Raw genomic sequence first — 13,732 nt, 5'->3', positions numbered from 1 at the left:
CATCTCAATGAGAAAGGGCAACAAGTCATCTTTAGTATCAGCTTGTAAATGGGAAGAAATCAACTTCAAAGTACCAACGAATGCTGTTCATGTCTTAGATGGAGGACACAGCTGCATTCTATTGTATGGCCAAGACCAGCGACATACGGTGATATTCTTGATAGCTACATGTCGTACATAATATCCCATTACGGTGAAAATTGCATCTTTGTTTTTGATAGATATTCTGAACAGCCAACATAAGGAATCGATGAACAAAGAAGAACAGTACGTACAACGTCCGCAACAATTAAATTTGACGAAACCTCAGTTACGACCTGTACTCAAGCTGAATTTTTAAGTAATTCCAATAATAAAGTTGCCTTAATTAATGCCTTGGTAGCTCGTTGTTTGAAGTTCAATATGAAGGTTTGCCAAGCAGAAGCTAATATTGATATTTCAATCGTTAGCCATGGAAGATGCAAAATGTCAAGTGCCTGTTGTTGTTATCAGCCAGGACACTGATTTTTTGATTCTGTTAACAGCATTAACAAAGGAGAAATGTGATTTGTGGTTTTTAACTCCTACCTTTGGGGCTAAGAAACAGAAAACTATATTTAATATTTACCAGCAACAGTTATTATTTGGGGAAGGAATATGTGATGTACTGTTGTTTTTGCATGCATCAACAGGTTGTGATACAACTTCGGCTATATACCGAAAGGGTAAACTTCAAGTCATGCGTCTTCTCCAGAAAGATTGAGGACATCAATTTTAGTGTTCAATGATCCATTGTCTACCAAAGAAATAACAGCAGAGACTGGTGAAAGATTTCTGCTTCAACTTTATGGTGCCAAGATATGAGGATCATTATTATGACTACAATATTCTCACCAGTAAGCCAACATTAAATTCCAGATTTGATCTCGCAGTGCTACCCCCAACAAATGCAGCCGCAAAGCAACAATATCCTTTCCGTGTATATCATCAGGTGGAAGAATGGGAAGGAAATTCATTACAGCCTATAAATTGAGGATGGACACAATCTCACAACAAATTGATGCCGATTTGCTCAGACCTGGAACCTGCTCCTTCTGAGTTGTTGCATATAAATTGTAAGAATAATTGCGTTTATTTCAATGCTGGGTTACCTTGTTAGCCCATGTATAGTTATTGGCAGGGTGTTTCGTGTGGTAACTACTCAGATGTTCCTAATTCGCAAGAAAATGAGGATGAATTATATGCATTTAATATTTAAATTACATGGACAAAAGAACAAACTTCAGAACACATTTTAAATAATAATTTTCAATATAAATTCTTGTATTCTAATGTATTTTTTAGCATCCTTAGATTAAACATATAGTGGTACTTTGAAAATAATATAAACACAGCAGAAATATTATGTCAAAGTTAGAAGTTAGTTAAAAATAAACTATGCTCAATAGACGTTTATGTCTACTACAAAGTAATTATATTTATTGTAAACTATACGGATCGCTTCTTGATTTATTACTGTGTGATATACAAGCCACTGATAGAGATATATAAACATATTATACACCAAAATCTGTATTTTTATCCTCTTAATTTTCATGTACAGTTTGAGTAAGCACGCAATTTGTAGTTTTCGAATTCTGCCAGAGAAACTTTACCACCTGCACAAAATAACAAAATTTCCCACAACTTAAAACTTCATATCTCCTGAATGAATAAAGCTAGAGGGATGCATTATACACCAAAATGTGTGTTTGTTTATTCTTTATGTATTATTAGTCTATTTATAGTTTACGCTATCTATCTCTGCTCATTTTAAAGTTATCCTCGAAAAACTGAAAATCGGCGGGCCATTTTCCAATATGGCGGACGAATCTTAAGGTCAATCTTAGGAAACTTTTAGTATATTGATAACGAGGTCAAGTACTAAAACTGTGCGAAGTTCTTAAAATTCCTGCACTATTTGGCTAGGAATAGAAGCTGTACTCTACCGGCAGTGTTAAGAATAAACTACAAAGTAGTAGATCATCCACAAGAAAGGAACAATGCAGAGAAGTCTCGGCGTCAATAAAAATATCATCAATGAAGTCAAGTTCCAAATAGTCCGTGAAACATTGCATACGTTGGTCAACTCTCCGAAAATATATGAAACATGGCTTAGAATTACACTCTTTCCACTGAAGTTTGTTTAAGAATTATCTGTCAGTGATTTAAACTAAAAGATGGGGTAATGTGACGCACTTCTTCACGTGTTAGACACTATTCCGAAACGTAGAAAAATAATGTTCAGTGATGAATGTGCCAAGTAACAAAACTCCAGGGCAAACAATGTTTTCTTCCGATCAAGGTTAAACCTTTGTTCTTAAGGGGAGATTGAGAATAACCCTCCCAAAGTCATGATATGGGCTTTAATGGACAGCAAACAAATATATGGTCCATATTTTTTGATGGATCTGTTAACCAACATTGATATCTTTATATGCCAAGAAATTACTTCATTCCCCTTTTGGAAACCCGAGGGCATAAGGAGACATGTTAGTTTCAGCAAGATAGAGCGCCTTCTCATTTTGCTACTTTTGTTACTTCAGTTCGAGAATATCTCAGTGTGGTTGTTTTAGTACGCTGGATTGCAACTAGATAGCCTTCATTGCTCGCTCCACTTGACTGGCCACCTCGAAGTCCAGACTTAACGACATGTGAAAATTTGCTCTGGAGATTCATGGAGAACATTGTTGCAGCACAACGTTATGCTACGATTGAGGAATTGAAAGAAATGTGAGACTTGCTTTTAAACAGGTTTTTGCATCAATGCTGAAGAAAATGTCCCACAAAACTTGGCTACGTATGAATTTGTGTTCGGTGCACGATGGCCCCCTGGTGTATTAGATATTTAGACACTAAGGAAAGTGGTGTCCATTTTAAATAAAACTCAATCAGTAATGTGTACACCTAAAATTGTAATTAAAGTTCGAATATTTAGTACTTCCAAGAGGTGACGGAATTTTGTGCCCAACCTGTAGAATTACTCCCTTTTATGTAATTTTTCATTCTTTTCTTTTTCTTGCCTACTTCTAAATGTCGTTAATACAGCGTGAGGCACGTAAAACCGGCCCGTAAAGTGAACACATAAAATGAAATGTAATGTATTGAATATGATTAACTACAACACATAAATGAAATGTAATGTATTGAATATGACTACTCACCTTCACAGCAGCCTTCACAGCAGGTGCTGAAAGTGTCCTCCGCCCACTTCAACACACATGTGAGCATGATTGAGGAGATTCATATATACCCTTGTCAGTTCTTGTATTGTAATGCTATTGGTGACATCCTGGATCCTGGTCTTGAGTTCTTCAATTATGTGTGGATTTGTTTCGTATACTCTTCCCTTTAACAGTCCCCATAAGTAAAAGTCATACATGGACAAGTCTGGTGACCGAGGAGGCCACAAGCCTTTGCTGCTTGTCCTCTCTGGTGTAAACATCTCATGCACAAGGGACAATGATGCAGCTGATGTGTGGCATGTTGCATTGTCCTGCTGAAAGTAACATAACTGACGCTCCTCTTCGGTCAAGTGTGTATAAAACTCCTCCAGGATTCCCATATACACGTCACTGTTCACTGTCGTCTCAAAGAATATGGGCCCAATAACGCGTGTGCCGGAAATGGCACACCAAACACCAATCTTCTCATCATGCAAGGGTACCTGGTGGATTGCGTGTGAATTTTCAGTCTACCAATACCGGTTGTTTTGGGAATTTACGTACCCAGACAAGTGGAACCACGCCTCGTCACTCATGATGAGCATTAGTGGATCCAAGAAACCACTGGCAACATTGCTCAACAGCCATGAACAGAAATTCACCCTCTTCTGCAAGTCAGGCTCCTTCAGTTCTTGCACAACACTTATCCGGTACGGTTTTAACTTCAGTTCCCTTAAAACACGTCTGCAACTTCTCTCACTCGCATGAACCTGTTGACTCAATCTCCTGGTTGACTTTCGAGGACTTCTTGTCATTATCTCCTCCACCTGCATCTTTAATTCAGGTGTACAGACATATGGTCGTCTGTTCTTGTGAGCATTTTGAACCGATTCTGTACGCCGCCATTTTTCAATCAATTCCTGAATGGTGCCTTTTGCTGGCACAGAACGTCCTGGAAATTTCTCCCGAAACAAATTCTTTGTTTTCACAAAAGATCCAGTGAGAATGAACCCTTCAACAATGGCAACACGCTCGGGTATCGAATACGGCATTATCACACACTGACACTCACCCGGCTTAACACAACGAGGCCATTTTCTCAACTGCTTTCGACAAGTTTCACTGGCTGCGGCTGCACGTGACTGCTGCAGGTCACGTAAGTCGACCCGACCTCGACACGGCATCTCTTGGTAGGAAGGTAGATTATTTAAGTGTTGCCAAAAACACAATATACCAGAATATTACGACGGGCCGGTTTTACGTGCCGCAACCTGTATAAGTAAGCATTGCCAGTGACTTGGAATTTCGTATGTTGCAGATAAATAATACACCGTATATCGCCCTTCATAAGTAAGACCTGACATTATTCTTTAGTGTTGTTAACAGTGAAGGATTTTGCACGAGTTTTATTTCTCCGTCCAGAGATGGAGTTAGCATCGCAGTCGGTCTTGCCTTCGCTCGCAAAAACATGGGTGAGAAAGTTTGTTGCTTCATTCGATGTTACCCTCTCAATAATGAAAAAGTGTTAAATACAGTCAAATCAGTTGACGAATAATGAACATAAAGAACATAATTCTTTTATATATACAATTCTTTTGTATATTTATAAGTGTGTGTTTGTGTTTATTGGTAAAATAAGTGATGGTTTTCGTCTAATAATAAGGAAACAGTATAACATGTCATGAAATCTCAAATGCCCTCCAATCGCCACTTTTTGTTCCAACCCTTGTTTTGTTTAGAAAGGAAAACGCCTGTGGGGGCGTTAAGCCATTGTTAAGAACCAGTGACCTAAATAATGTAAATATTTTCAAGATTCTCATCATTATTCCGAATAATCAATCTCTTTATAGCAAGGATCTTATAAATAGAGGATTAGTAAACGAGACGGGACAGAACCCTTTTAGAAGAGACACGAGACGAGACAGACTACTTGTCCCGTCTCGAAAACGAGACGAGACACGAGACGAGACGAGACGTCTCGTGAAATGTCTCGTCTCGTCTCGTGTCTCGAAAATGAAAACGCTGGCGGGAATGGCCAAGATTGAAATTGCCAGTGGTCATATATATTGCAAAAGGAAAATCCCCTCTGTGAGAAAACATGTTGAAAAGCCTTCATAGAAAAGTGTTCTCTGTCTATTGAATGAAACAATCGTGATACATGAGCTTCCAGGAATATCATCCTTAATATCTTGTCTCCAATTCCCCTTGCTGTAAACTGAGGAATTCTCATTTTTTTTTATTTCTGGCTGGAATGATGACAAACAAAATCAAGACAGGGAAGATTTTTACAAGGTCAAGAAACCGAACTACCACCACCATCTATTCAATTTGAAAACTGGGTAAGGTCTACACTCATTACAGGCTGTAGTTGAAAGTTCAGGCTGAGATGGCGGAAGAGAACAGAACAGACTACACTTGTCTTTATTCTCTAGTGGCGGTATTCATTTTGCTATATGAACCGAAAACGGCAATTGAAGTATGTCATCTTGCAACTAAAATTTTGTCTTCTCTCTCTCTCTCTCTCTCTCTCTCACACACACACACACACACTTACATACACACAAAAACATAATTTTACCATTTTACCAATCGCTCGCTTATTATACAGCAGTCATGTAAAATTCACCTCTTCGTTTGGAAGGCGGGCGAAGGACAAAGAAAGCAAAGATATTATCAACGAACCCTTCAAATTGTTTGCTTTCAGCAAATTTATGATACTAACAATAACACTTTAGGTGAAGAGATTTTACAGGGGGACTTTCGTTTTGTTACGCGGAAATGTTTGATCTGACCAGAGTGCGAAATTTCCCTCTGCTTCCATGTTGAGAGGAGGGGAATACTTCCTTTTCCTAGTGAATAATATTCATTAGGACCTGAATTATCTTCAGAAATTGTTTCTTACAGGCATATAAAACCTCTCGAACTTGACAAGTTTAAAGAACATTTGGTATAATATTCATGGAACTCCGTTGAAAGCAGAAAATATCATGAGAATAATCAAAATTCCAACATTGGAGAACATAATTAACAGAAAAGAAATAGGATACCCAAACCATATTTTTAAACCTGCTATAAAATGTATATCCTATATTTTTACTAATTCCTTACTCCCATGAAAGTATCCTGGGGCGGATATTCTCTCCATTTTTTCAGACTGAAATCCTTTTATCCCGTACGATTCCCCCCTGACACAATACGAAAAAACAAAATCTGTTAAAATCCATACACATGACCCTTCCGGGACTCAACCTGGGGCCTTCAAGCCATGGTCTATCGCCGCAGACCGCTCGGCTTGGTATGAAGATGTACGTTGTATGATTGCGAATAGATCACGACAATATAAGAAACTTTAATCCAAAATAACCAACCAAAAATCAACTTTTTTTTTAGCCACTAGCTAATCTGGGTGTACTGTCATGAGTTTGTTACACAAACGGGACAACCACCACATAGTAGCACACACCCCGCGGTTATGGGAACAGATTTGAACCATGTAGGTGAAGACTGGCCCCAAGCATTCTTTCGTCCGATGTGTCGTTCAGCTCCCATTATTATGGCACATTAAGTAGAGCTTACTGTGTAGTAACATAAAATTTCAATCAAATACTTTCCATTACACAATACAATTATTTGGTTCCGAGCTTTTTTTTAAAAAAAAATAATTGCAACAAATCTAAACATGCTAAAATGGAAAGTAGTCTTTAGAATGTTATGGGTTAACATTGCGAAACCTAAAGGCTGGAATATATGAAATCAAAGTGTACACACATATCTATCTCTCTATGTATCTATATATCTTTCCATCTCTCTCCCTCTCTCTTTATATATATATATATATATATATATATATATATATATATATATATATATATATAGAGAGAGAGAGAGAGAGAGAGAGAGAGACTATAAAGCAAGTGGGCTGATAGTATACGATAGTGTCGGGGATGGTGACACCTTTACATCGAACTTTGCTTGTCGTGTAAACATTATTTGACATTAGTGTCTTCATCTTCCTATGAGCAATTTGCTGTGTATTCGTGTCTTGAAACTGGTCAAAACAAATTTCAATGTTTCAGACGGTAGAAAAAAAAAAAAAAGCCAGAGTCGAGAAGCCTCAGACAACTAACAGCAGAGAAATATTATCTGGTAAACTACAATATTTGTCCTTGCCTTGTGAGCTTATTTGAATTTATTTTTAAGACCTTTAGGCAACTTTGGCCGAATGGATGATGATGGGAAAATTAGTGGAATGAAGAAAGTGGTAGGATACTAGACAACTTCGAGCAAACACACACATTCGAAAAATGAAATGAAATCTTTGTTTTACGTCCCACCGGTTAGGCATATGCCGGTTAGGCTAAAGGAGACAGTGATGATGAGTAATGAATGAAATGGTGGAATGAAGAAAGTGGGAGGAAACGGGAGAACCCCGAGAAAACCCACGCACACGGTGTTTGTCCACCACAAAGTTCACTTGGCGGGACTGGGATCGAACCCGAGACCCCAAGCACCAGAGGTGAACGCTCTACCACTGAGCCACCGCGGTCCCCACACACATTCAATGTTTGTCCATCACAAAGCTCACATGGCACTAACCGAGATGGAACCGACTACCACATACACTAGAGGTGAAGACTTCACGGTGTAGCTACCGTGACACTTCTTGTCTTGTGTGTTCTGGGTAACACTTGTAACTTACAAGGGAACCTTCCGAAAATGATAGTTGCAGTGAAAGATGTGACCTATGCCAATTGAAAGAGGTGTAACAGAAATGAGCATTCCGAAAAAATGAGCTGCCCATACCAATAGGTTCAAGAAATATAAGGGGTGGAAGTTCGGGAAACAACTAAGTTGCCAAGGATGGAAAAGTGCAAATTCCGCAAAAAAGGGGGCACGGCAAATTACAATGCTGACAAGTGATGTATAGAAAGAGACTTTCCACAATAGGGAACAAATGAAGGCCACCAGTGGGGTTAACAGTGTTGCCAACTGCAATGAAAAGCACATGTTTTGCAAAGAGCACTATATGAAGTGAGTGCAATATTCAGTGTCAACCTGTCATGTGGAACATTAGATAAGTGCATAATCAGTGGTGTAATCTAATAAAAGAAAACTGAAAAAACAGAAGTACGAAAAATACGGAAAAGATGGAGTTGGCCATAATGCGCCACATTTGATCACGAGCTGTGCATATTAGAATGAACAAAACAAGAAGCACCGACTATGCAGAAAACCGACGTACCTAGAGTCGAAAACAAAAACGAGTTCCAAAGTTGGCAACGCTGGCCATGAAAATCCAGACAAGTCTAATATAGTTAGGATACTCGTTTCACAAAAAGAAAATTCCGGCAACAGGCATCACTCGGAATACATCAATGCTGGAGTGATTGAGGGAATGTCAAGTCGGGGAACATGAAATGGTTGGGTTGAACCAACAACTGATAATCGAAGTAGTGAACATTATGTCATGGTGGGTATACGTGGGAAGATACAGGGTGTCCCACCAAACTTTGTGATCTGAAAGATTTGCGAAACGAACAAAAATGTGACGGATACAGTTGTGCAGGAATGTACCAATGTCAGGGGGTTATAAAAGTCTGCGAGAAGCAAATGCCCCCAGGATCCCCATCATAGGGCCCCAGAAGCTAACTTCAAACTTTCAAACGGCAACAGGTACCGAGTGGTACCTCTTTCGATAGATCATGAAATGTGCAACAACACCTATAGGAAACATTTGCTATATGAAGCATGGGTTTCAAAATGGCCGCCAAAAATGTACGTTGTTCTTGTCACCGAGCAGATATTTTTGGCGGCCATTTTGAAATCCCATATAGTAAATATTTCTGATATGCGTTGTTGCATATTACAAGATTTATCAAAAGAAATATAACTCGACCGATGGTGCCATTTGAAATTTTGAAGTTGGCCCCTGGGACCCTATGATGGGGGACTTGGAGCACTTGCGTCTCACAGAAGTTTGTCGCCCGCTGACATGGGCTACATTCCTGCACAACTGGATGTGTCACATTTGTTTCGCTTTGAAACTATTTCAGTCGCAGAGTTAGATGGGACACTCTGGATATATCATATAGGTGGTGATAGTACTGGAGACAGCAGCACAAGATGTTTCCTACGTCGCTCCACTTGTGTTGAAAGGAGGATTATGAACAAGTAAGATCGATAAGATCAGTGGGAGGGAGAAGGTGTAGAAAAAAGACAGACAAATGTTATCACGGGAAATGAAAAGAGTGCGCTGCAAAGACTCGTAAGTCACTTGCTTTCCTGCAATTGACTGGTCAAGGTAGCTCATAACCTGCTGCTAAAGGTAAGCATTAACCTCTATACGAATGATCATACTAGATTAGTAGTAAAGGATAGTACAACAAAAACATTTGTAGCGATGAAATACGAGAAAACTGAACTTTGTGTAACATATGCACATAAACAATACAAGGAGTTCAGTAACTTCAATGTCAGCGTTTGAGGGTAAAACGATGAAAGAAAAAAAAGAAAAGAAAAAATAGGTGAATGCATATTATGTAAAGAGGAGTTCTTTCCAAGTTGTGGGTGAGGCAAAGTGCAGAAAACTCAACTTTGAAGGATAAAAGCGCATAGATTATGCGTGTTTGCAAATTCCACATATCCTACACGGTTGCACAGATTTTGAACAAACGTGAATTAAATATACCAGGTAACAAACATTCTAGGGTTTAGCCCCTATAACTCACCCCGTTTTCCAGGGGGTCGAATTACACACAATGCTTTTTAAATGGGGTTTTCACGCCAGGAATGGTTTTAATGGAGTAACTTAAGAACGCCTGAAGTAATTTCAGCCGAACTTTGTACACATATAGTTTACAGTATGGCACGAAATTATGTTAAAGTAGACACCCCTACCACCCACATGGGCGGCGCTAGGACAGGAGGCGTGTAAAAAGTGCCCAAAATGACCAATATTAGATTGAAATCAACTGTTTTTTGCGTCGCCAAATACATTAATGACATTACCAAAGTCGTTTTCGCCGTAGTAGTAGTAGTAGGCCTAGTAGGTAGTACTAGTACTACTACTACTAGTATAGTAGTAGTAGTAGTTAGTAGTGTGGTAGTAATAGTAGAAAATAGCAGTAGTTCAAAAATTCAACAAATCTCCCCGTACAATTCGGGGCATTTCAGCTAGTAGTGTTAGAACAATTGTGTGAAGCGACACCAAATCATAATTGTAGTTACGTTTTCATGTACTTAAAAGGCAAAATTCAGCAGCTTGGGGAATTTACTCAAGAGTGTATTAATTCTTGGACCATTAAACCCACAAATTATCCAGTAGTTCCTCACTTCCATACGGACTTCTTTACCTACGTTCGCCATAGTCTTAAATTTGGTGTTTTCTGATAATAAAGGTCACACCTTTTACGTGCCGCACTTGGGAAAGGGTTCGGAAACACTGGGTTAAATGTTCAACCACGCGGTAAAGAGCTTTCAAGGTCATGCCTAACAAACAAATTGGCGACACCAACCGGGAGTTCTATCAATTTGATTATAACGCTTGATCCATATTGTGTGTATAATAGCCCGATAGTCCTGTAAAAATAGCAATGATTCTAGAATTAAATGGCAAAAGAATTATTTACAGCGATTTTTGTGTGTGCTTCCAAGGATGGAACTATATTATAAGCCAAGGATGCTGCCTAAATACATTATTGTAACTCTTTTCATAATTCCAAAATAGCAGAAACGATCAAGTTGGATTCGTCTTGATCCGTGTTGTGTCCTGGGTTATATAAATTTCTGAAAAAATAAACATGGCGCATTTTATTTTCATAAAAAGTTATGTTTGTGTGAGGTAACAACATGTGCTGGACACGATGGAACAAGTTCTACAACTATAAATCTTTTCGCAATATCCTAAAATTACAGGTTTGGAAGAAAGTTGATTTTCGCCATGTTGGATTTATTTTCATACTTTCATATAACCCAGGACACAGTATGGATCACGACAAATCCAAAATACACTTGTTAAAATTGCTCAAGTAGTTTAGGTCCCAAATGACAGAGATATTCTATCACAATGCAACAGTGTGTTACTTTCCGCCATGTTGGAGTTATAGAGTTCAGTGGTCATCTTTGTTCCGTTGTTTTCAATTACCAATCTGTCGTCTAAAAACGGTTGTCCGAAATTCTGTTCCAGTTTGTCCTAGCTTCACCTAAATATTCAGCTTACGTGACTGGAACACAATATTTTAATGATACCCATGAGACAAGCTTTGTGCCTGTCTCATGAAAACGTTTTAACATTTCGTTTTGTAGATAGTATTACTACAAAAACTGTAGTTCTTGTCTTGTAAAAATACTACAACAATATTGTATCGTCTCGTCTTGTAGCCATTACCTGTATTTGCACATGTTTATCTGACCTTCAGTGATATGTCCCCCTGTTTGTGACTCTTTCAGGAATGAATCCGCAAATTGTCATCACTCTCTTGGTTAAGGAGTTTGGTACCAGTAGCGATCCACCGAGTGCAGAGGATCTGGAGGTGTTTCACAGAATCAAGGAGGAACTACGTAATGTTGCTATTGTTCTTGATCACTATCAGATATTTGTATGTCTCGGAACTGATATATTTCATGCATCTAATGAAGGTATTGAAGATGCGAGTGATGACTTCGTGCGTGTTGAATCGCAGCCGAGCACATCCACCCATGTAGCTCCAAGTGTCAGGTCTCCCTCACAGTTGTCGGGATGTAGCGGCAGCAGTTCTTCCTATGTTCCGTCTCCTCCGCAGGTTGGCCGTCCACGAACTCGTAGAGTAGATTCTGATGCACCCAAGAAGAAAAAGACTTATTTGTACTACTATTACGACAATCCGGACGGTTCGCCACGAAGATCATTGAAAGCCGTCATGCACAGACATCGCTGCATCAGGTCATATATGGATCTCGCACGGATCAAGAAGAAGTACTTCTCTTCCCCGCCGCTAACTATGGACGATATAAACCGCGAAGTTTACCGTTGCTTCAAGGAACACGAAGAATGTAGCGCCAGAATACATGACAAGACATTACGAGTATGGGCTCTCCGCATCAAATACGCCATGGATCCACATAATAGACTTAAGTTTAAGACCTCGGAATCGTTGGTCTATAAATTTAAGAAGCTACAATATTGGTGTACGAGTGATAATCCACAAGCTTAACAGACAGTTCTCTACGAAAGAGAATGAACTGGCTACTTTGGCAGACTCTTTCCGAACCAAGATCAGGAGAATGCTTGATAGTCACGCCATCACGCCCTTTCAATTGTTCAGTATCGATCAGAGTAGATTTGACAAGGAAATACATACTCATCGCGTGTTGCGATCAAAAGGTGCAAAACATATTTACGGTGTTCTTGGATCGATCTCTGCAACATCACATTCGTATATGATAATGCCTGTCATCTCTGCTGATGGAACTCTCCTGTCACCAATGTATGTGCAAGTGGCAGAATGCAAAGGAACATTTCCCCAGAAGACCAAAAACTTTTTGTCAACTCTTCCGAATATTAAGGCCTTCCCAAATACAACCGCAAACATGCGGAAGAGTGATTTAAGCGTGTTTTATGCCAACGTGTTTTGGCCAAGTTTGGCAGAAAGAAACCTAACTGATGTTGTTCTACTTGTTGATTCTTGGACAGCGAACAAAGACACCAACTTGCTCTACGAGCATGTACCATCCGGAGTGAATTTCAAAGTTGAGCTGATTCCTCCTTTTTGTACGGGTCTGACACAACTACTTGATGTTTATTTTTGTAGACCATACAAGAACTTTGTGCGCTACATTACCGAGCTTGTGTTATCAGATACTCACTTTAACATTTGGTCCCGCGAGAATTTTCTGAAACTTCAAGCCTTAATCCATTACCAGTTTACCTCATGTTTATTAAAGCCTTTGATTATGTTTGCTTCCTACAGGTGTGGATATGTGATAGAAAGACCACCAAAGGTTCCGACACCTCTAGAGTACTGTTTCGAGACATTCACAGGCAATCATTGTACCATGTGTGACGGATTGGCAGCATTCCGCTGTGCTCACTGCAAATGTATCTTCTGTTTAGACCATTGCCTCATGGAACAATTGCAGGTACAATTTTGACGAGCATGCACAAATGATGCGAAGGCTAATGCCTGTTGCCGAAATTTTCTTTTTGTGAAGCGAGTGGCCTAACTATATTAGACTTGTCTGGATTTTCATGGCCAGTGTTGCCAACTTTGGAACTCGTTTTTGTTTTCGACTCTAGATACGTCGGTTTCCTGCATAGTTGGTGCTTTCTTGTTTTGTTCATTCTAATATGCACAGTTCGTCATCAAATGTGGCGCATTATGGCCAACTCGGTCATTTCCGAATTTTTCGTACTTCTGTTTTTTCTATTTTCTTTTGTTAGATTGTACCACTGATTATACACTTATCTAATATTCCACATGACAGGTTGACACTGAATATTGCACTCAATTCATATAGTGCTCTTTACAAACCATGTACTTTTCATTGCAGTTGGCAACACTGTTAACCCCACT

At 39.2% G+C, this 13,732-nt stretch overlaps 1 protein-coding gene across 1 annotated transcript in view; it reads right to left on the bottom strand.

Moving 5' to 3' along the window:
- LOC145679444 (pickpocket protein 19-like) overlaps positions 1 to 11,582 on the bottom strand; it is a 38,594-nt gene extending 27,012 nt beyond the window's left edge. The window contains exon 1 of the mRNA XM_081750025.1: positions 11,569 to 11,582. Coding sequence (XP_081606151.1) covers positions 11,569 to 11,582 — 14 coding nt within the window. The remainder of the gene's footprint in view (positions 1 to 11,568) is intronic.
- Between the last annotated feature and the right edge of the window lie 2,150 nt (positions 11,583 to 13,732).

The sequence above is a fragment of the Thermobia domestica genome, chromosome 2, assembly GCF_964235325.1.
Source record: "Thermobia domestica chromosome 2, izTheDome1.hap1.1, whole genome shotgun sequence".
NCBI lineage: Eukaryota > Metazoa > Arthropoda > Insecta > Zygentoma > Lepismatidae > Thermobia > Thermobia domestica.
Note: the sequence above shows the minus strand (reverse complement) of the source record. Positions and strands in the feature narration are given on the sequence as shown.